Source organism: Sparus aurata, chromosome 6 (assembly GCF_900880675.1).
Source record: "Sparus aurata chromosome 6, fSpaAur1.1, whole genome shotgun sequence".
Lineage (NCBI taxonomy): Eukaryota > Metazoa > Chordata > Actinopteri > Spariformes > Sparidae > Sparus > Sparus aurata.
The window spans coordinates 7777309-7802244 of NC_044192.1; the positions used below are offsets into that span (position 1 = coordinate 7777309).

The following is a 24936-nucleotide window of genomic DNA, read 5'->3' on the forward strand; positions in this document are numbered from 1 at the left end:
CTCTGTCACAGTTGCTCCTTTACCTCAATGAAAAGCTGTCGCTGCTGTTTGCTCCCAGCAGTGCTGAGAGCAGGGTGTGACTATTTACTTATCTATCTCAGAGTGGAGAAAGGTGTTGTCGGTGCCAGGCGGCCTGCAGGCTGCTGCAGCTCACAACAAGCCTGCTGACTCACCACAGTTACATCAGCTCTAAACCCGGAATAATACTTTTTAGACAAGTACAAACATCCCTGTTGAAATGATACGTGGACCAGCAGAAATACTTGTGATCCATCAGAGCCAAAAGAAAAACCTGATCATGATCCAAACGATCAGTCTGATCATTTTCTGAGGATTGCACAATCTTCTCCTCTTTAGCCTCTAAAACCCAAAGAGTTCTTCCATCTTATACATTTTGGACTTTGTACCTCTGTCGTCTCAACACAGAAGAAAGGAATGTGTCCTGAAGTTTACTGGCACCGTCATAAATACCTGAGCAGCGCACAAACTCCTATCCAGACGTAGATCTAAGGCCCATTGGAAGTTTCTCATGAGACATATTTGCCCTGTGGCTGAAAACTATAAACACCTTATAAACAACGGAGAGAGAGAGAAGGGAAGACAGCTGATAAAATCCAAAGTCAGAAACCTGACAGCAACAAATCTCTCAAACTGTGATTAAAAAACACAAAATGAAATGTGGTTACAGTGTAAAGAAGAGCGGTTAGTGCATAACTCCAGTGAAATGAAAACCTTTTCACTCTGTTTCAGGTGTTTTTGTTCATTTCTATCATTTAATTGACAGTTTTGCATTATGTAATATGATGAAACATCTTTCTATCCATTCACAAATCATCCTAAATGATGATACAGTAAGGAGCTCAGGGGTCACAGGTCTGTGAAGGTGAAAAGGTTTCCATTCAACATGATGTAGTGTGAGTGTACTTAATGTTTCAGTGCTGTGAAGAAAACAGCTGAGCTTCACTTATCTGAACCTCAACTCAGCTCCACATCTTTCTTTGCAGCATAAATCACTCAGTGTTTCACACCCACCGGCTTCTCTTGGAGGACGTAATACTTGGCATGTTTATCGTATATCCATAAATCCCATAAACTTCTGTGCAGACGCCCCAAATCAATAAACAGGAGTCACAAGTGCAGCAACGCTCATGTGATCCCTCACTGGCTTCCCACCAGCAACAACCAGCTTTCAACTAAAGGTGTCTTAATAATCGGTATCAGGTGTATTTTTGCCCTAAACACAACATTTAAATGTTGTCACAGTGGTGTGGATTTGTTCTTCATTTGCTTGAATTTTCTTTAACCAGCTTTCACACTGTTTGAAGAAACAGAGGCAAGATGATGAATATAATGTTTCCTCAATGCGATTGTGTACAATCAGCATTTAGTCCCTGGTCGATTAACTCTTCAGCTGTCACAGGTATTTATCATCTCCACCTCAGATCAGCTGTTAGGGGAACACAACGCCCAGGTCAGTGTGATGATATCAGCCACTCTTCAGGCATGACGCTGTGATATGTGTCAAAGTTAATGCTGCTCGCTTGTTGATAGTCAGCACAGACTTTGAAAGAGAAGTTAAAAATACTAGAAAACTAACCCGTGTTTGTGTCTTCTGTGGGTTCTGGTCTGTGCTACTCATCCGAGATCAGAAAAGAAGCGAGATGTCTCAATTCATAGCAACTTCTGAATGTTGATGATTAACACTTTTTTTATAACAAGTTTAATGTCTTCTGGAAGCAGTACGATAAAGTTTATGCTCCCCTACTTTCTACCGTTCCCTGTTTGTCCAGCGAGTGCATGATGACGAACGTGATATGCAAAGAAACAAAAACAGAACTGGCATCATTTAAGGTGTTTGTTAAGTGGATTAACCAACGTTAACAAAACCTGCGTATACATGCTAATGCCAAATTTGGTGTAAAAGTGTTATTGGACTGAGCGTTGAGTTCTCTTGGCGGCCGGAGCACGACCATAAAAACTGACAGAAATAGGTCAAAAGTTGACAAAATTGTGTACTTCTACAAAACACAGTGATCAAGACACAATCACTTTAACTGCCATTACATCATTATTTTTACTCATGTGTAATCACGACCATGCATATGCATATTTCTGCAAATTTAAACATGTAAGCTGGTTGCTGGTAAAGAATGAGGTGTGTCAGATTAAGTACCTACAGCTGATGTGTCATAGTGTCAGATATATATCTAGTCAACACTTATGTTAATATAAATTCAAATTAAACTGGTATCAGATCAGGTGTTAAATTACAAAAGCTCTTCACTGGTCGGTTGCTTGGATCACATCGATTCAGACAAGTGAAGTTCAGCTGCAGCTCCACAAAAAGTAGTGTTAGTAAATACAAAAGGTAAAGTTACAGTGCATGAACAGAAGTTACAGTGCAGGGAAAACTTGTAAGTGCATTTTGTGTTTTTTGTGTAAATACAAACAACTTGTGTTAAATCATTCAATTACAAAAATGTTACGATTAGTGAGTAAAAAAGACAAACCAAAGGGTGTAACAGTGCACAGACAGAGGTTACAGTGTGAGTATGGTGCATGACTAGTACATATGAAATGTGAAAATCAATCAAAATACATTAGAGTTTGTTAGCTGGAAATGCACTTTTGATCATATAGTGGACATTAGTGAAAGGCAATCATATTTACTGATCAACAATAAAACATTTTTATGCTGTTATTAACACATTTCTGTCAATTTTATACCAGAAACTATTTTTAAATGAAAGTCTGACAAAATTCTGGTCAAGTTTGCAGTTCAGAGATTTAGGAAAAACCATAAACTAACACTCAGAGTTCTTCATGTCGCATGTCTCAGCCTTCAAATCGGAGACGACCAAATCTTTAAAGTCAGCACATTTGTCTTCGAACTGATCATTTCATCACCGTGTTTATGTTTTTTTTAAGGTAGAATCAGTTTCCAAGCCATCTTCCCCGTAACATTTATCACACGTTTGATTATCAAAAAGACGACGATCTGGTAGAAGCTAAACAGCTAGCTTGTAAATATTGGCACTGTTCTGAGTAAACATTTTGATTATTTATTTCTTTTTTTTTTTTTTTAAATGCTTCAACAATTTAAATCCACTTTCTTTTTAAGAAACAGATAATTAGCCTAGCTTAGCATAAAAACGGTACCTGTTTTTGAACCATCACTTCTACCTGTGCAGCTGAACTAGTAGCTGAACCTCTTCTCAGTATACGTTGTGATGATGATCAGAGGCTTCTTTGTCTTACTGCTCGCACCTTTATGTTTCGACTGCACCACATTAAAATTTCCCTCTGACTGGACACTTCTGATGCTTTCTGCCTTAACTAAAGTTTCTGATCGGACCACCTTAGCACTTTCTGTCTTAACCAGATCCTCGGCTTTGGACGGGAAATCACTTCCTTTTGAAACAGGGTGCTGTGATTGGCTGCTTACCCTGAAGGGGCTGTTGGGGACGCTGACTCCTCCCCAGGCGACGGCCACGGTGTGTTTGAGAGAGGAGTTGGGCGTGTAGGAGCAGGAGTACAGCCCGTCACCTTTACTCCTCACCTTCACGTCCACTGGGAGTCCATCTCCATCCTGACAGACAGACAGTTAAAAGTTGGTCAGCACTTTATCAAAAAGATACAAAAGTTCAAATGTGGCTGCATACAAACGTTTGTTTGGAGGATGAAAGAACGAGGGAATGTCTCCACTGAAAGTTTGGACAGCGACCAGTTACGGGCGCCTGAGTATTGCTTTAAGACACTTGAAATTACCTGAACCTGTCCTTTAAATTAAGCACTGCACAGACGAATCAATAACAAGTCACTCACTTGTATGAGACACAAATCTGTGCAAAAACAAGATGTAATGAAATGCGTGAATTAAACCCTCTGTTGGTTTCAGAAGGTGTATGTGTCTGTATTGACTGAGCATGAGGAGATTTCTGCGTCTTACCTGAGCCATGATCTTCAGAGGTCCTTTCCCAGCATCCTTAGCGCTGACAGTGAACTCAGCTGGTTGGTTGACCAGGCAGCCGGTCTTCTCAAGCCCCGGCCCGTAAGCCTGGACCTACAACCACAGAACCAGTATGAGTTATTGAAGATGTCCCGAGCCGATCAGGGGAAAACCTTGCATACTTTAATAGACTGGTGTCGGCTGAAATAAGACAATTACAATCCTTTCTTTACTGTTTTGAATTGTGTTTAGTCCTGGTCAAAAAGTTCTCTGCAAGACGTCAAATTCTCTCAGTTTGATTGCAGCTCTTCTCCCAGTTCAAATGTGTATCTCACTGACCTTATTTGGGTCACTGGCGTGGTTGTCAGGGACGATGTGAGCCATGAAGGGGCTGTGTTCGATGTCCTCCTCATCACACGTCACGTGGATGGCGTATTCTCCGGGTTCTGTCGGCAAATAGCGGACATCACACGACCCGTCGTTCTGGTCCTCGCACTCGATTTTAGCCTGAGACGGTCCCTCGATGGCAAAACCTGGAACACAGCAGGTCAGATTAGATAGTTTGACACTGGAATGAGATTAGATTAAATGCTATCAAACACTCAAATCTAATGTGAAGCATTTACAGAGTGCTAGCTGTAACGTTAAAGTTTGTTTACAGGTTTTGGGGAGTACTACAACATCTTTGAAAAAGTAGTACAAAGCATTTTGTTGCTCCAGAAGAAGCTGCATGATATCTGATAAACTGCCTCCAGCGATGTAAACAACTTAATTGCATTATGGGTAATGTAGGCGCCCCTTGCCTTTTAGCTTCAAATCGAACTTAAACAAAGAAAGCAAAGCAGAAAACAAATATCAGCCTGACAAATCCCAAAGATTCCTGGTTTGAATTAAGTGAAACTGGAGACTCACCCAGCACCCCGACATCAGTGCCGATGGACTCCACCACAAAGGCGGCAGGTTTACCCACAATGCCTCCCTCCAGGCCAGGACCCCAGGCCCGGATCTGCTGAGGCCCTGCCTCACGTCCCACCACCACCTCAAACGGGCTGAATGACAGAACGAGAGAGAAAAGAACCGACTGAATGAGTAAAAATCTCTGAGGCAGCGTGGTACCAGAACAGCATATTATAAAAACAGTAAGAATGTTTTTATGACTTTGTGTGTGTGTGTGTGTGTGTGTGTTTGTGTGTTGACAGCTTTGTGAGTGAACCATCACATGCCACACACACACACACACACACACACACACACACACACACACACACACACACACACACACACACACACACACACACAGCCTCACAGAACTATAATTCAGTCTTCAGCAGTTACTAGCTAAAAGTGTGTGTGTGCAGATGGAAACTAGCTTCACGCAAAATAAAACTGTCTACTGGGATTTACAGTCTCCACACACACACACACACACACACACACACACTTTATTTTTCCCCTTCTCATTGAGTTTGTCTTTGTTTGCTTTTCCAAAAATACGGCTCCAACTACAATAATAGTAATAACTACATAATTCTGACATAAGATGTAATTATTACATTACTATTGGAGCAGGCCTGGCTTCAAAAAGCACAGAAAGGCACAGGCTCTACTGTACAACCTAAGATGTAGGAAAGGCCGACTTCTGGATCAAGATTCTGGACAACTTTTATAGAGGAGCATCCTGATAGGAAACAGCACAAACTGGCCCAGGAGACGACGACTCAACTACGGGAGATTAAAACCGCCCAGAACATCACTGGTACCATCTACAGACCATCAGTGATATCTGTCAAAAGATACAGAAGTATCCACTGCTGTACCTCCTCCCGAGGCTCCTGAACTCATCATCAACAAAAAATGTACCTTGTATCTGTGAGGCGGAGCGCTGAAGGTGTGTCGTAATATCACTTTCCCTCCAACACACACACACACACACACACACACACTCTAACAGGCAGGTTGGAGCACATCAGCCGTGCAGGTTTAAACCAGCTGGAGTCAAACCTGTGAGCCGTTGTTTAGCCTAATCTGTGATTTCAGCCCTCCCTGTCCCGATTTAAATCATCAGCTGTTTATAAAGGGCTGAGGTCACCGGACTACCTGTTCCTGTAGCTGTTCCTGTTAGTCTGGACATTTACCGTCAGCACATCTGGACCCATGAAAGAGAAGCAGCTCAGCACCAGCAGGGCTCGAGGCTTAAATGCAATTTCCAAAAGTACAGCTGCAGTATCATTATAGCTTCTATAGCTCAGTTCTGACCACACATCAAGGGTCTTAAGAAAGGCTGTAGAGTCCTCTACAGGCCTCAAAGCCCTCTGAGGGTTATAAGTCATATTGGGCAATATAAACAAAACTGACTTGAAGTGACCACACCCATCGCTGACGCTAGCTGTGAGGAAACAGACTTGAAACTTTAAATCAGAGAGTGCAGCAACAAACTGCTTTTCAGCCTGGTGTGGAGATAATCCTCCTCAGCCTCTTTCTTTGGGTGGCAGAAAGTGTTTTGTGTTCGTTACACTAGCTGGCGATTCGACCGTCAGTGCTGATGAAGTAAAACAGAAACCTGCTCAAGGACAGCTTTTAAAACACCTCCCTCCTAAGATCTGCAGCCAGCTTCTTCATTCTGGGAACTTTCTGACCCTGTACGACCTGCGAGGATGCCTGGACGCACGGTTCTGTTCTGGATTATGGATGTAGCACATTCAGGCACGTCTGAAATGTTTGTTTGATCCGATCACGTAATCACAGGTATTTTAACTTGTGATCCATGTCTTGTTTGTGCAAGTCCGGCTGCTCATCATTGTGTCTTGCCTCTCCACCCTTCATCCAAACCCCAGAAATGCTTTAAGCCCCAAATACCAATATTAAAACGAAGAACAAAACGATCTCAATCTGCTCTACAGAGAGGTGACAAAGAGAACACGAAGCCCAGACTTGAAGTCCTCATTTCCCTGCGGATCCAACCATTCAGATCAGATGAGGTAATGTGCTGAGGTAATTGTTTGAAGCACGCTCACACACACACACACACACACACGCAGTATACAGCTCACCTCTTCGGGATGTGCTGACCCCCCCAGGTGATGGAGACTGTGTATTTGCCAGGACTGTTGGGATAATACTCGTAGGAGAACACGCCGTCCTGACTGGAGATCTGCTTCACCGGCTCCTCGATGCCTTCTGAACACACACGCACACACAAACAGAGTAATCACTAACCAAATCTGAGTACATTTTGGTAAATCTGCCATCAGACTGTTGAAACGTCCTCACTTGCACTGATCACCTTTTCACAGTAGAAGTATTTTCATCAGTAACGTATTAATTTAGTGATACGTCGACATTTTAAGGACAGCTTGGACAAATCCTACTGATTCTACCTTTACGTTTAATAGTCTTTGAATTATATTCATATGACGTGAGCTTCAGTTAGCTTTGACCAGAAATGTTCTTCAGAGGGAAACGTTTTACTTTGATACTTAAATACATTTCAGAGCCTGTACTCTATTACTTTTACTTAAGTAGAGAAGATGAATCAGTACTTTTACTTTTCCTAGAGTCTGTTTTTACACAAGTATCTTTACTTCTACTTGAGTAAAGTCTGTGTGGATGTTTGACTCCTCCGTCAGTGTTTGACAAACAGTGCCATACCTGGAGCCACGCTGCTAGCATGACAAAAAAACTACAGCTCTCATCATTCACTATGACAATGAATGACCTTTTCTCACTTCAGGAACAGAATGCAGACGTTCTGGTTTCACTTTGTGTCTCTAGAAAGCCTCGACAGTGTGAACTGTACTCACTGGGCCCTTTGACTACCACCTTCAGTTCTCCACTGCCAGCGTTTCTGGTGTCCACCTTAAAGTCACCGACCTGTTTCACCCTCATCCCCGACGGCTGGAGACCACGACCTGTCGCCCTGCACGCCCCCGGCATACAGGCTGGACAAACACACATGAAGCGGTGATTATGTGATGTATTATGGTGTCATGACTACCATGTTTACAAGTCCTGGACTGGAGTTCTCACCAGGTCCCACGTCCACACTGAAGGGGCTCTTGGGGATCACCATCCCTCCGAAGGTGACGGTAACTGTGTGTGGGCCGGCCTGAATGGGCCGGTAGGTGCAGCGATACACGCTGTCGCCTTTATCCTCCATCATCACCTCCACGGTGTTCTGGCGGCCCTGAGGGTCTCTGATCATGGCCGTCACATCTCCGGTACCGGCTCCTACAGAGAGGACGACAAGAAGAGGAAACTTTAACAGGTCGGTATTTAAATTCAGTCACAGTTTCTCTGCAACAGTAAATCTTTGATGTTTTTATTGGTAACTCGACAAAGCAGCTTTAGATTAAAAATTGTATTTGTAAGAAGAAGGATTTTCTTTTTTCTTTTGTTCAAAAGTAAGCAATGGTTTAGCTGCCAATGTTCGACTCTCCAGTCCAGGCTTCTTCGCATTCTTATCCAAAAATATCGTCCTGTGGGTAAACTTTAAGTTCGAGTCTCTGTGATTTCTCTGACCTGCAGTGTAGATGTCAAAGTAGGTGGGTTTGTTGGCGACGTTGCCCACGGGTTCGACTCCCGGGCCTTTGACCGTGACCTTGGAGGCGTCGCCGAGCGCCTTGTCCACATTCACCTCGAACGGACTTTTGGGAATTGGCTGACCGGCAAACAACACCGTCACCTAGGAAACAAAAACAACAAATATTCAGAGACATTTAAAGGAAAGAGAAGTGCTTATAATATGTGCATCCAAAAACATTTAGTCATTCTATTGATTGTTGTTTAAATTATGTTTAAAGAAAATGAAATGAAGCTCACCTTGTGCGGTCCAATGACTCGAGGTATGTAGGTGACGGTGAACGTCTTTGGCTTGGCATCGTTCGGCTGCGCCTTCAGCTGATCGACACACACACACAGACACACAGACAGAAGTTAGGGTTTGTTTTTCAGGTTATTCATGTGTCAGGTCTGTCATCTAACAGGAGAGAAAACACTGTAGTCTGAAATGAAGTAGATAAGAGAAAGGAAGAGGAGGATTTGGTTCGTACTTCCTCTCTGGTGCCGTCTGGATGATCCAGGTAGACGGTGATCTGACCCTGACCGGCGCTGAACGTGTCCACGGTAAACACAGCAGGACGCATCACTCTGTTTCCTGTCGGTTCAATACCTACAGGAGAACGTTATCAGGTACAGTCAGTCAAATCAATCAATTCAAATATCCATTTATCCATTTATCATTTCTGTAGATTATTAAATTATTAAACTTTTTATGTATTGTTTGTACGCACTGTCCACTTCAGTAGGTTCATTTACTTTGTGCTTTGGCAGCATGATTGTATTTCTTTAAAATCAATCGGAATCTGAACTGATCAAACCAATCAGTCAATAATCTGCACAGACAGTAATTTAACAGCTGTTTTGCTCTCAAATGTATTGTTTTTGAGTAATTTTTTCATCTAAATGACAAACATTTCTGTTCTTTCTCATGAATGATAATTAACTGAATGTTTTGCCATCTTGGGTTCTAATTATGGGCACACTCTGATCATTTTAAAGGGTAAATCCACCAATTTCACATCTTAAAGTGTGTTTACAGGTTTCACAGGCAGTGTTGCTGTTGGTTGGAGCACAACCACCTGGAAACAGAGCTGTGAGTGTGTGTTTTCAGTAAAGCCGTTTCCAGGGATTTCCTTCTCTGGGTTACAATTACGGTTTGAGGCTGATTGTGTGTGTGTGTGTGTGTGTGTGTGTGTGTGTGTGTGTGTGTGTGTGTGTGTGTGTGTGAGTGACTGTGTGTGAGTGTGTGTCTTATATGAGTGAGGTCCTTTGTTTGGTCTCACAGCTGCTCACTTCCTCACATTGTCAGACAGACCCGTGTTTCCAGTGTTCCCATTAGTCAACACATGGAGAGGAACAGGTCACAAACACGGAGGCTCTCGTGTTACTCAGTAAACACCCAGACGTGAAAAAACCTTTTTTTAAAAGTAACCTAAAAGCTACGTGAAGATGTTTTTGACTACATATAATGAAAATGAACAAAAATGTTGATTACTTTTAATGTTTGTTTGTATGTTGTTGTGTATGAATCTTCTTTATTCGTGGTATGGTACCTTCCCTCTTCAGTGTGTGTTTGTGTGTGTGTGTATATGTGTGTGAGTGTGTGTGAGTGTGTGTGTGTGTGTGTATATGTGTGTGTGTGTGTGTGTGTGTACCTGGTCCGTATGCGCGGGCCTTCTTGGGGTTGAGTTTGGGTTTCAGGGGAGCTCCTGGCTTCAGTTTGGCTTTGGGGAACTGAGACAGGTACGTCATCACCGACTGTTCGTCCACACTGGGATCGATGATCTCCTCTGGAGTGATCACCTGCACGAACACACACACGCACACAAATAGAAAGTTCAGAGGTTTGTCAGAAATAACACCTGAATATCCCTAAAAGCAGATTTGGGCTGCCAATGAAGGATGATAAATGCAGATTCGTCTTCTGTCAGAGTTTCTGTTTGACTGTCTGTCCCGTGATATTTATCTCTCTGGTTGAAGTCATTTTGGAAGATGCTGTATATAAACGAGTAAACCCGTTTAAATGTAAAACTGCTGTGACGAGATCTTTACTGGGCATGGGACTCAAAATGTTATGTCACTATTATCCTGGCCGAAATAACTACAACTCATCCAAAAACGTACATTAACCCTTAAAAGGCATTAAAACATACTTTGACCACGTGACCTTACATTTAAAGAATATTGTGCTAACAGAGACGTAGGGCAAAGTGCTGGTGTTGAACATTTCCACACATCCGGATTAACTTTTGTTGTGGGGGATACAAAGGGCAAGCCGTGGTGACAGGTTTAGGATTTTGTAATAACTGTGAAGATGCGCCTCCTCTTGTTGCAGTAATCTATGTCAGACTGTACGACAGCATGAGAATATTAACAATTATCCCAATCAGGATCATTCCGATAATTGAAATTCACCGTGATCAGCTTGCAGTCTGACACTGTATCTTAAAAATCTTTCATCATCGTCATAAAGTTCACCAGTTTGTCAGGTGTGGAGCGTTAATCTGCTGCTCCTACAGCCATCACTCTTCTAGTTTTCCACCTAATTTTGGAAGATGGCTGCAGAGATTTTCTCTCATTCAACCACAAGAGCTTCAGTGATGTTGGGCGATCATAGTCGGAGTTTCAGTTCATCCCAAAAGGTGCCGGACGAGCTTGAGGTCACTGCTCAGTGCAGAGCAGTCAAGTTCTTCCTCGCAAACTGGGTAAACTATTTCTTTATGGATTTGGCTTTGTGTACGGTGGGTTCAAGTTGAAAGAACATTATTGTCTAATACACTCCAAGCTCGAGCATTAATATTTCCTTTCAGTGGAAAAAAAGGAGCCAACCGGGGAAAAAAAAAGTGCCGCAGGATGTGGACAGGAGTGTCCACATACACTGACCATACAGTAAAGGACTTAAAAAGAGGGTGATGTAAGCGAAAACTTTAATGGTATAAGTCATTTATGATTTTTTTTACAGTAGCGTCGGGTATAAAAAGGTTTTTATTGGCTGTGAATCATCATCAGTGAATCATAGGTGTGACGTAAACGGAGATGAGTGATGATTTTAGGGGGAAATGTGGCTGCGAGGGAACTCGGTTCAGCCCAGGACACTGAACTCTGTGTCACACCGGTGTCATTTTACAGTCATCACCATGTGCAACATCCTCTAAAGCATTTTTAAAGCAATCTTTGCAGGTCCTGTCAAACCTCGACTGGAATGTACCAGCAAATAAAGATGCCCTGAATTAATATCATGGGTGCGACATTGACGTTTGTGAGCCGTGTTATTTCAGGAGGAGCCTTCCTGTGGGTGTCAGCTGACTGACAGGAAGCATAACATCATGCAGCCGTAACAGAAAAAACATTCGGTTCATAATTAATGAGATCAGAGCAGAACAAAGTTTCGTCATGTTTACAGCAAAGGTTGTTTTGCAAGGTAAACACAAAGAAGAATCTTAAGGAAAAAGAATCGTTTTCATATCTGCAGAGAAACAGTTGAAAGACATTTTAACTAATTATTTAAAAAAACGCCCATTTTGAAAGTGACAAACACTTCTGTAATGACCGACTGCCCCCGGAAAAAATCATTAGTTAAGTCATTATAACACATTTCCGTTTCAGCTCATGAATCTGCAGGATGAATCCTTTCGGCCTCAAACAACAGTGTGTAAAAAAACAAGCTCAGGTTCAGTGAGTTTCCTCCGCTGCGAACAATCAGGAAACCAAACACATCTGTGTGAGATGCTGCTGGCGACCTTCGACCTCCGGAGAAAACTCACAGCGGTGCACATTCTGCCTCTACTGAGCTGCGTGATGCAGAGAAAACGCAGGACGTGCGATGTTTGTCAGATATTTGCAGGTGAAATAAGATGCAAAGCAAACGTTTAAACACCGCTGTGCGTACGCTACGTGTATGAATTATCCGAGAGACGCATTCAGACACTTATCGGCTGGAGGACTTCTAATGTGAAGTAGCTGCGGGAAGGTTTTGACTGAGCACAGCATGCCAACAGGTTCATAAAACTTGGTATAAATCTATTTTAAGTTTTCTACATTCAGTTTTCATTATATAATGTCTATTAGCCTGTCTTGAAATGATAACCATGAAGTGCATGGACATGTTAAAGGTTAAAGGTCACAGTGATGAAGCAGACGGCAGCGTCAGAGGGGAATCTAACCTGTGGGATGCCCAGCCAGTCGTCAGCCAGCTGCATGGCTTCAGTGGCATTCTCCACTGGTTTCACTGGATCCCAGGTCTCCCAGTCGGGACACAGGCCTGCAAACAGCACGCACAACAACACTGTCAACTCCAACAACGTACAGAGACACAACAGCTGAGAAAATACTGCAACAATGAGATCCAGCAAACAACCAAATTCAATGTTTGAGTTTCAGCCCAGTGAAAATCTGATTTTTTTTTAAGAGGGATGATTTTTACGAGTGTGATTTGTGACATAGTTTAGAAGCCTTCAGTGCAGAAACACTGAGAATGGACTTCACAGTGAAGTTCTGTAGGAGACGTCCTGTGTCCAGATGTGACACTTTCGAAATGACACGTATCTGCATACTAGAATTTAGTAAGAAATCGTGAGTAAATGTAATTTCAAGGAGAAAAAAATTATCTGAATCAAAATGATATATACTGTTCATCCAAAAAAATGTGTAGAGGGGGTCTATAACTGTAACCGGGACCTTTAAAAAGGAAACAAATCTTAATTTTGTTTCGGGTATTATTGCGTCTGTCACTGATGTAAAGGCTCAAAAAAGATTTTCTTGCAGCAGATGTTTAACAGCTGTCCTCTTCTATCAACATAATAATTAAACATATTTGAAAAAAAAAACCATAAACCTCTTTGGACAAAATCATCTGTCTTTGCTTCTTATTTCAATACTGGAAAATGCCAGATAATGAAACACACTCAGTTGTTCGTTGATCTTCTGCTGAGTGATTGTTATTTATATCTGCTTAAGAAGGAAATCCCTTAAAAACGAAATCTTGTTTCTCTTCCCTTTTTTTTGGAAATTAGTCACGCAGCTGGCATCGACACTAAACTCTGTCTTCAACATGAACAAAAATCAAGAAATGTCAAACTTGCATTCCAATATAAATACTCGAGAACTTCCTTGTTTCATGGAAGAAGCTGTACTCAAGTTCTATCGCAGCTGGAACTGAATTTATTCTGCGGTTCTTTCTGTCAAACACAAGTTAAGTTCCGGATTTCTTCAAAAGTTTCCTGGTCCTCTTAGAAAGTTCCTGTTATCAAAGTGGCCTAATAGCTCACAGACTCTCAGAGACTCAGCGTACCTGGTGCACAGCTGTCGACCAGCGCTCCCAGTGCTCTGCCGTTACTCCAGTCCTGGCTGAAGTTTTTGATTGGCATATCAGGGACTTTGTGTTGGATCCAGCCCAGCAGACGCTGTTTAGGTGTCTTTGACTCCGACTGGAAAGAAAAGAAACGAAAACAAAGCCCTCATACAATCAGTCAAGTATTTATTTTGCTCTCCATTTTCTCTCTGATTTCTAACAAAGGTTTCATCATTAAATGTTTGGGGTTTTTTTGTCCTGAGGCGTCTTCAGATGAACAGAAGTTAATAAAACTAATCCGGATGTTACCTCTTCATCCTCGCCCTCCCAGGCTGGCATAGAGATGGAGTAATGCAGGATCAGAGTCCAGATCAGACCCAGGATCAGTTTCAGGTTCCCATCCACGATGGCTTTAGAGTCTGAAGGAGAGAAACAAACAGACCTGAGGTCAGATTCACGTACTACTCTAGAGATTACACAACCCAAAGAACCACAGTCCTGAAGCGTCACAACAGCACCGACTGGGACCAGAAAGCAGCAGGAAAGCAACGACTGAGTTAAAAATAACTCAATGGCCACCTTGAAGGTAGGAAAAACACATTCAAATGTTTAAGTATGGAAATCTGCTTAATTCAGTTCAATCAAATTTATGTCCACATGATGAGGGAGAGAAAATAATGAGAAGGAGTTGAGATCATTTCACTTCCTGCAGTCTGTAACATTTAACTGCCAACATCCATTTTTTAAAAACGCCACAGCTTCAGTCTGCTGTTTGGCCCCTCACTCCCACAGGATTACGTTTATCTACAACAGGGATGAAAAATTGTGCGAGTTTGACCTGTGAAACAAAACAACTGACTACAAGTCAGTGACAAAGTGGCCGCTAGCTTCATTTAACCTTCTAAAAGCAGAGCAGAGAGCAGAGTCTGCCGGGTCAATGCTTCTCATTAACCAGACCTCACTGTACCAGCTGGTACCTCACACCAGAACACACACACACACACACACGGTAATATAAGCTAATCTTTGGCTGCAGCACACCGAGTTCAGAGTGAAGCAGACAAAACATTCCAGTCATTTTTAATCTCTCATCTACAATAACAAAAAAACTTTATTACAATTTGCGTCAAAGTAGCTCGACGCCCGAGGTTGAGGCTGAATATGTCAAGGAAGTCAGAGATAAAGATTGTGGTAAATAACCCTAGATGATATTCTTCTAAAGTTCAAAATAAAAAAATAAAAAACAGAGCACCATGTCAGAGTTTAAACAGAACCACTACTCACTGACACAAAGCAGTTTTATTGATAAAATGAGATCAATATTTTACGTTTAAGAGAACTTGTTGCAATCCAGAGCAGCTCTGGGTTCAGTGTTACGCCTCAAGGACACGTCAACATCTGGACAGGACAACTCTGTGATTAGCGGATGAGCCCCTCTGCCTCCTGAGCACCACAGAGCTTTGAAGATGTGATGTAAAAGGTGTCACACACATGTCAGTCCAACATTTGGTTTGAAGCAGGTATGTGAGCAGGTAACGTAGCTGGAGGGGTGAGTTACACACACACCCACGCACGCGCCACAACCTCAGGAGTGCAGCGAGAGAACGTGGCATGGGAACTAGAAGAATCTGCAAGTTCTTGTTTTGAGTTTCTCCCGGATGTGTTGGCTCTGATCGGGGTTGTACAGTGACACAGATGCGTCTCTGACTCGGATCAGTTTCCAGATGTGTATCATTTCATCATTACACGCCTACTTTGTTCCCCACATTGCGACACGCAGCTCTGATTCAGAGAATGTTCGCAAGAAATTATTCAGACGGATCCTGACGCATCTCGTTTGACATCACTCTCCTTATTCATGAAATATGTGACTTCTGCTGTGTTACAAATCACCTCTGACTGTTTTCCCCTGAAGCACAATAAGCCTAATATCATATTTCATAAAAAACTAGAGCCCCACTGACAAATCTGTTAGCTGATACTGGTCTATCACAAATATATCATTTTAGTCCTGTATGTTGCCTGATCTGCTGATATGAAAACTCTTATTTTTCATACATTGTAATCCAGTAAAAGATGCTTGATGAAATCTTTAAATATTAAACACCAAATGGAGTTCATGGCTTCAGTGCACTGGTGTCAAGTAAAATAAAGTTAAGTTGTTTAACGGTAAAATATCAGCGCAAAACATGTTTTTATACGGGCCGAAACATGAATATCAGAACATTTTACTTCCTTTTATCGGTATCGGTTCTAAGAATGCAGAACTGCACAGAGGCCGAGTCCTGGACCCCACCCCACCCTTTCATCCTGTTTGCTGTCCTATCGAATAAAGCCCACATAGTTGTAAAAATAATCCAACAACAACACTTTCTACAGGCCACCACACACTTCACGGTCCATATAATTGGAATCATAGATCTCTAACAGAACGTATCAGTAAACGATCTCGTCCAGAGCCTCCACACCTTCACAGTTACCAAATTATGTCCGTCTCCGCTCTCTTATGTAACCGTGTCGTGTCCTCGCAGTGTTCGAGTGTGTGTTTGAGAAATCCACCTGGTGAGTCTCCAGCTCTGCCTCACTGTCAGCGGGCCAGCTGTGGCCCAAACATGTTTCAGCAACTCAGGTTTTAGGTGGAGCTCTGGGAGACCGCTGCCTCACCCACGGGTGACACAACACGGTGAGTGACGGAGGATATTCTTCAACACACACACACATACAAACACACACACTCTCTCTGACATACACACACACACACACATATGTAGCAGAGAGGTTGCGACATACTGCTTTCCTCATTCCTAATCTCCGCCTCAGCTGCCAGACTCAACACACTCTTATCTCTTTGCGTTTCTGTCTCTTTTTCTTCGTCTTTTTCAACTCCTGTCACTCATTTACACTCTTTACACCCTTTTCACTTCTCCACCTGTTTGATGTCTTTACGTTACACTTCTCTCCAATCTCTCTGTGGCTTTCCCTCCTTCCTCCCCACACTTCTCTTCCCTCCTTCTCTTCCCTCCTTTCTTTTGCCCTCTCCGGTTGATCTGCCACACCTGCGTGAGTTAGTGTGTGGGTGTGTGTCACCGCCAGCCACCTCCCCAGCAAACATCCTGTCAATGAGCGCCAGTCAGCGGCCTTTCTCACACACACACACACACACACACACACACACACACACACACACACACACACACACACACACACACACACACACACACACACACACACACACACACACACACACACACACACACACACACACACACACACACACACACTTAGGTGAAGAGCTACGAGCTAAGAGCTAAAGTTGAAATGAAGTGGATGTTTTTGAAAAGGATAAAGATATAATATGCAACACTTCTGCATTAAAATATCTAAAAACAATGAGACCTTACTTATCTAATTTGTCATGTTTTGTACTTCCATTAGTGTTTCCAACATTTGTTCTAACACAGAGAAATCTTTCTTTTATTCAACCAGTCGTGCTGTTCATTTGTCGCTTTAGGACATTCGGAGAGTGAGGAAGTCGCTAACAAGACTAAATGTAACGCGAGTAAAACTTTACAATATGACTTCGTCCAAGAAAGATTCTGCTGGATTCATTTTCATCAACAATGATGTTCAACAATAAAAGACAACAATTTTTCTTTTGGTTTTTACGTGACCCCAAGCAACATGCGTACATACAAAGTGTTTACATGGTTTCCTCACTAACATCTGGTGCACGGTCCCTGACCTTTCATGGACACCATTGTCACCAGTTTAACAGTCTGTGGGTTATGGCCGGGTCAAACAAACAACTAGACATTTTCCCCCATTGTTTTAACAAATAATGGGGGGAGGAAAAAACTAAGATAAGCAGGTCGTGGAAAATCTGCGGGGTCGCCAGTGGGGATGTGATTTTTCTTTTCTTTTACATTCTGTTGCTCTACATTCACTGTAACTTTTATCTTCATCTCACATCTTAACAACAGTTTGAATATGAAGTCATGAGTCTTCTGGTCGCCCTTTTTGATTGACGAATACAGCATATCGCCACCTGGTGGTACAGAGAGGTGTTTCCTCTGACGCAGGCAGAACGTACGAGCTAGTTTGCTGGGGGCTGAAGGCCTCACGGTGCGTTCCAGTGCAGCTTTCTGGTCAAAGACACGGGCGACGTGAAGCGACATAACAGTCGGTCTTCGTCACTGTGATTTCTCTGATTAGTTTGGTGTGTTTGGACTCTCAGATGTGGAGAACCACAGCTGTGGTGCAATCAGATCAGGTTCTAAAATGTTACTGTTTTAAAATGTATCTATTTACTAAAATATCTTTTGTCCTTGAACTTAATTTCATTCAGACCGTTCATCCGAAGCACTGAGGATCATAAAGGGAACTACACACTGTGTATATGAGTGTGTGTATGAATATGTGTGTGTGTGTGTGTGTGTGTGTGCGCGTGTGTGTGTGTGTGTCCTTGCCGACACAGTTTTGTGAGTAACGGGGTTATTGCCATGGCAGCCTATTGTTCACATAAAGAACGAGAGTAAGAGAGAGACAAAGAGGGGGAGGTGTTATAACTTAAAAGCAGCGAGTCAAAACTATGATAGAAGGACAGCAAAACAACAAAAACACACAAGAGTGGAATCGACAAGAGTGTGTGTGTGTGTGTGTGTGTGTTCCAGTGTTATTTAACAGCTCTATTAATCTGCAGCCTTGTTTCCTGTTGTTTAAAACCTGACCTCTTCATCCTCCTCATGTGACTCTCAGGTCTGAGGACACAGAAATTTCAGCTTTCTGTTTCTTTGACAGCAGCCGCTGATCTTCTACAGAGACGAATCTTCAGCTAATATTTTACACAGTCCAAGTGAACAAAACAGTGATGTAATGTTCTGGGTTTGGTCCAAAGAAAACAAACATTAACCCACACACACCTGGGCAGGTAATGCCGAATACCATCAGTCATATCCTTCATGTCTTAAAAGGAAGTGTCTGGCTTTGTTAAACACAATCGTGTCAATGGGAGGGTCCTGACGGCACTTGACCGCACCGAGCCCATCTTAACATTCTCACTTGTGGACCATGGACTTGTGGTTATAGGAGACTTGATGACGACCCCAACAAAGGTCGTGGCAGCATCATATCCAGTGCATATAGTTTTGGGAACCTGTATGAAAATATGTAAATGTATTGGTATCCATACAAATCAAATGCTGATCCTCTCTTTACTGCGCTCGCTTGTGTTTTTCCTGTAAAAACTCCTTTAGCCTTCTTGATTGATGAGTCAGGTGCAGAGCCAGAACTTCTGGAGGTAGAAACGCCCAGAACCACGTCTGATTCTGCTGTGATCCAGAGCCATTTACAGACGGGAGGAGAGCTCAGAGACTACTTTTTAACTTTTGGGATTAAAAAGTGGATTAATCTTCACTCCTATTTATCAGCCTGACTGCAGCAGTGATCAGCGAGATGACAACTGTTGTCAGATTTTTATGTTCTGTTATGTTGACTGGAGCTGGAGGGGAAATGTTCTGTACTGTATTCATATAGATTATTTTCACTTCCACCAAAGTAATATCTTAACATGATATCTATACTTTTACTCGAGTGTGATTCTGGGTACTTCATATGTTTTCATGGATGGTCCAGGTGAGAACTGAACCAGCATCCCCCTCGTCTACCGATCTGCACCTGATTCTGTACTGTGTGTTACAACCATTTAAATTCTCACAGAGGAGATTTACCACATCTCCCCCGCCCTCTCCGGAGCATTACACACCACAGTCGCCTCCTCGTTCATTCAGAGATTTATCTGTCCTCAAATCCATTCACAAAAGGTCGCCGTTCATTCCGGCCCGGATCTGCGTCAGACAAATAGCGTTTGAGCCGCTCGGCCGGGCCGCTATCGCTGCAGGTACCCGCTGATTTGTTGACACGTCGCCATGGAGACACAACAATAACCCAGGCAACAAGAACTGTAATGGAGAAGTGGGGGCTGGAAGGGTTTAAGTTTGTATTAGGAGAGACAAAGAATGTGTATGAGGAGAAACGGAAAGTGAGGGAGAGAGATAAAGTCGGAGTGTATGCACGTACAAAGTGTGTGTGTGTGTGTTTGTGTGTAAAGGTGAATCGGGTTGGAACAAAATGCCTTTCTTATCAGCGTGGCACACCCTCTCTGCTACAGGAAGTAACATAATGAGCCGGCAGCAGACTACAGTGATACCTGCTCTGTGAAACCAACAGTCTGCTCCATCAGATCAAACTAATCTGAGATTCATTAGCTCACATCAGGTGTCACGATACTCCAAATTCAATGTTCGATTAGACTTTTAATCTTAACGTTTGATTTGATAAAAATTATACATATAGTCCACATGGCCATGCTCATATTAAACTAGTGCAACTTGATTTTTAAATCTGTAAAAATCAAGACATTATTGGTTTGATCCTCTGACAACTGTGGCTGACATTTTTCATTCTGTATTTTACAACGACAGACCTCATCTTGAAATCTTATTGCAGGTTATGTTTATGCAAGTTCAAATAAGATTCACCAAAAGTAAAGGTTTCAATGATTCCACGACAAACAACAAAAGACAGAAATTCTGTTTGTTACGAAGTCTGGTTGCTCAAATCTGTCCCGAGTAAACTATCTTCCCAAACAAATCAATAATGGATCTCTGACAGCTTTGGAGATGTTGGGTATACTTTTCTTTTTCAGAGTTTCCTCCAGGACCAGCCAGTTGATAAGTGGAAGTGCAGCTGCAGGCTACCGCTAAGCTAGTTGTGCCGTCAGCATCATTGTTCTGCCTCTGATCTTGTCGAAAAAAATTGAGAGCTTATTTTGATAGATTTTCTATTTAGAATCGAACTGTGGTCCATAAAGGCTCAACATAAATTATTCATACCAACATGGATGGAGCCTTTGTTCTGTGCTCGGCTGTATTTCTGCAGGTTTTGGGAAAACCCAATGGACGGTACCTCTGGTACTTGTTGGAGGCAGCGTAGCAGTGAAGCCAATAGTTCAAGCGACACACGACCAAAGGACAAAAGGAAGAAGACTTAAAAATGGCAGAACTTTTTGAGGAAGGGTTATGAGAGTTAGACGGAAGTTTTTAACATCTGTATGATGTTACTTCACCCGGGCACAGATGCAAACAGTTACTACGGAACAGCTGGGAGGAGATTATAAGGGAATTAAATGTCAGTTTGACGATGAAGCAAAAGTGGAAGTCCGTAAGTGACCCTTTAGCATTGCTGAACAAGATGAAGCCCAAACAGGATCCCTGAGGGCCTCCACAAGTTCTTTTCATGTTTCCCATTATGAAAATGACGTAAGATACAGGACTAATCTGTCCTGTTTTGTCTTCGTTGTGGTCTTGCAGCCTTTTCTTGTCACTGTCTTACATATTCGCAGAAGTCTCTCAACACCTTGGCCAGGGGACTACAGATGAAAAGTAGCCTTTTGTCTAATTCTGGCATGTTTACTAATGTATTACCAGGTGTTAATTTATACACCCCCATATGTCAGGAGTTGTACACATGCGGGGCTGAAGCTGCAGGTAGGCTCCTTCAGAAGAGCTCATCAGACGGTTGAAAAAACAGCCATCCCACCCACAGGTTCTCTGTGAAGGATTAGTCGAGGCCCGTCTCCCACCATTTCTGTAACTTTTCAAAACTGTCACTCTGATATTCACACCGTGATGTTCCAGCTGTGTGGATTTGAGAAGTCCGCCAGGGACTGAACCTCTGTCTAGAACACATTACACAACTATTCTCACACAGGAGATTTATTGTCAGAATTACAGTTTGGATGTTGGTATAAAAGGTAGTTACTTGACTTTTCTGTTCATTAGCAAAGACATTCAGAAGCTAATACAAGTTAAGGTACTAAGAATCGCTCTTCTCAGTCCACTGTTAAAACGCACACATTCATCTGTGAGGTCCAGTCACACCTGGCCTACAGGTGAGTTAACTGGAACATTCTGTCAGGTAACTGTAGCTCACACTGTTGTGACAGTTGAATCCCAGCCCCTCTCTCGCTCCCTCACTCTTCTCTATGTCTCTCGCCCTCAGAGGCAAACCGCTGTCTCACTTACAACAGCTGTTCCTTCACGCGATGACTACATCGGCGTCTGACAAACACACATGTTCTGCTTCCTACCCAACAATTTACTGCTGAACGGCACAGAACGGTCGACGCCTGAGGCCGATCCTCACACTGATGTCAGCCAACATGCACCTGAAAACAATGTACTGTCCCAAACCAGCAGCCGCAGTGAGGGCACGCCATCGAATCTGTTTAGTAATACAACACATATCGTGACTCTTTCAAGTCTGACGCTACTGTCATCATACATCATCAAGCTTCACTTCAGTGTTCACTTACTCGTGTGTTTATCTATAATGTAATAAATGCAATCTAACTAACATGAAAACCACTGACAGGTAAAGTGAATAAAACTGATCGTCTCTCTGTTAAAGCGATGTTCTGCGGGGAAACCTCGGATCTTGGCTTTCATGCGGACGTTCTTCAAAACGTACCACCCAAGTATAGTAAACCCCCTCATTGCAACCCTGATGGCAGTGGCAATGCACCCTGTCACACTGCAGCTCAAGAAACATGTGTGTGTAAGTGTGTTTAAGATTATTTTCAAGTTTTCAGGTCAGATTGGAGTCTTTATTCACAAGTTAAAATGAGTAACCCAGTTGTGAACAAAGCAAAACTTGTCAAATATCATTTAAACTTGTAATAAATGACTTTGTGTTCATCAGCTTTGATGCTGATATGCAGAACTTCTTAGCAAAGTGTTGCTTTTTTTACACATCCAGCTGATACACAAAACAGTATTGTCTCGTTAAAATCATGTTCGTGTCCACCTGATGAACCCAAGTCCAATATTCATTCCTCTATTTAGCTCTGTTTTTAGTCTATAACAACTCCTGAAGCAAAGTATCTGGCCCTTTGGTACTGTTTGGTGCTAAACAGGCAGCGTAAAGTAGGTTTTTAGAGTCTAATGACAGATTTTAATACCATACATTAATAAACAGTAACCACAGGCGGTGTGGAAGACGGGACAACAATGCATCAGGATTCACAAAATAGTGTGACTTTAGGTACACAGCTTGAAGCAGGTAGAGGGAAAAAAAAAAAAATCGTGGTACGGTCCTTTTTGGATTTGAAAAAAGTTTTCACACCCTTCTGCCAGATTTGGACATCAGGTGTCAGTTATTTCACCACCAGCTGCAGCAGAGCATCGTTAAATTGTCATTAGGATAAAAAAAAACCTTGCAGCTGAAGAACAATGTGAAAGTCTGGAGGGGAAAGTGACTGTGAGGTGGAAATGCCCTTTAAAAAAAATGGAGGGCAGGAGGTACCTGCAGTGGTAAACAGGATGTGGAGCTACCGTGTGTGTGCATGTCTGTGTGTGTACAGGAGGTTTGACCCACACACACACACACATTCCTTAATGGTGAGATCATAACCCCACCCACCCCCCTGTTCTCCACACACACACACACACACCCATCAACACTCCCTCCCCTACGAGGACTCAATGGATGGTGGCAAAGGAACAAAAGACACACACACACACACACACACACACACACACAGACACACACACACACACAACCCTCTCATTATATGTTAAACGTTATTCAACAAACACTCAATTTAAACCCTAAACACACTTTTCAAACTGATGTCAGGTCAGTTATTAACACATCTTTCACTCAACACACTGAGGTTGAAAAGTACACTTTCTATACACACACACACCTCGATGTGTATGACATCACTCCTCTGTGCTCTGACAATGATCACATCTCAACAATCCAACCGTGAAGACCATCATCATCATCATCATCATCATCATCTAAAGATCAGTTAACATAATGTCATGCTTGTTTTTAACTTTATGTGCCACAGCTTTGGCTAAACATTATATTTACTGGTACATACCAACCAACATATGTCTATATACACTGTAAAATATGACAATACACGTTAACATTTATTCTTAACTTAGTACTCTATGCCATTGAGAATGAGGGAAACAGAAGCTGAGCTCAGTGTATTTCCTAAAAATGAGGAACTGCAGCTTCAATAGGCTGCTGCTTGGTGGGCTGACCAATTACTAAAAGGTGTTTTGTCGTGTGTCAAACACTGCTGCATGTGTGATGCCCATTAAAACACTAACAGACCACGAACGTGTTGCTCAGCAGTGTTGTTAAAAATACCCGGAAGTCTCTTGAGTTAAAGAGAAGATGTTGGAAAAAAAGTGAAACATTCACACAAATACTTCTTTACTTATGAGTACAAGTCTTTGAGTATGTGATATTTCAAGTATTTAAATTCAAGTAAGTAAAATTATACAAATATTAACATGCATGTGGCCATTACAATAATCAGCCTGGACGATTTTGTAATAGAATGAAAGAGTATATTTCTTTTGATTTTATCTGATGGCTGATGAAATACATTTATTAAAACATTTCTTTGGCTCTGATGCAGCTTGTAACCGGCAAAGTGACCTTATTAGCAGCTAAAGTTATTCAATACAAGTAGTGGAGCAAAAAAAAAAAAAGTACATATTCAACAACAGTACCCTCAAAATTGTTCTTGGTTACATTCCATCACTGAAGCTCAGCCAGCTATCTCCGAATATTTCAACTTTACTTTCAGATGTTTTGAATCTTGCTGATCATGTAAAAGTTGTCCTCTACACAATAGAGGGGAATGGATGGAACCAATTTCTCCTGAAGAAATAGTTCTGGTGTCAACAGTTCATAGTATGTTCTGCGTTTTATCATGAGTCATGTGAAAATATCTCATTTTTAATGCGCTGAGCAGCAGAACTTCACCACCCTTGTACTGGGGTGGAGGCAGACATTTCATCAACATGGCTCGCTGCGACAAGAGGCAAGCAAGAAAATATGTTTCTAATAATTTATGTGAACTGACCCTTTAGGCTTCCTGTGGGGGTTTAAGTTGTTGTAAAAATGACTGATCACCTAAAGTCTGCCTTCAAGGTCGAACACGGGAAGCGCTTCCAGACGAGTCAGCAGTCTTCCCCCATAGCATCATGTCGGCACTCCCAAACCGTGGCACCCACTGATGACATCATCGCATGATGCATTGCTGTAATAACGGTGC

The 24936-nt window shown here is 42.3% G+C and overlaps 1 protein-coding gene across 2 annotated transcripts in view; it reads right to left on the bottom strand.

The window, feature by feature from the left end:
- The window catches only part of LOC115582856 (filamin-B-like), a 68687-nt gene that overhangs the window by 25512 nt on the left and 18239 nt on the right, over nucleotides 1–24936 (bottom strand). For both annotated transcript variants that reach the window (XM_030419078.1, XM_030419077.1), the window contains exons 2-15: nucleotides 14106–14215; nucleotides 13797–13932; nucleotides 12670–12767; nucleotides 10162–10309; nucleotides 8998–9116; nucleotides 8768–8845; nucleotides 8468–8630; nucleotides 7976–8176; nucleotides 7750–7887; nucleotides 7000–7126; nucleotides 4862–4998; nucleotides 4289–4482; nucleotides 3950–4063; nucleotides 3446–3589 (exon numbers count right to left, since the gene is read on the bottom strand). In XM_030419078.1, coding sequence (XP_030274938.1) covers nucleotides 3446–3589; nucleotides 3950–4063; nucleotides 4289–4482; nucleotides 4862–4998; nucleotides 7000–7126; nucleotides 7750–7887; nucleotides 7976–8176; nucleotides 8468–8630; nucleotides 8768–8845; nucleotides 8998–9116; nucleotides 10162–10309; nucleotides 12670–12767; nucleotides 13797–13932; nucleotides 14106–14215 — 1907 coding nt within the window. The remainder of the gene's footprint in view (nucleotides 1–3445; nucleotides 3590–3949; nucleotides 4064–4288; nucleotides 4483–4861; nucleotides 4999–6999; nucleotides 7127–7749; nucleotides 7888–7975; nucleotides 8177–8467; nucleotides 8631–8767; nucleotides 8846–8997; nucleotides 9117–10161; nucleotides 10310–12669; nucleotides 12768–13796; nucleotides 13933–14105; nucleotides 14216–24936) is intronic.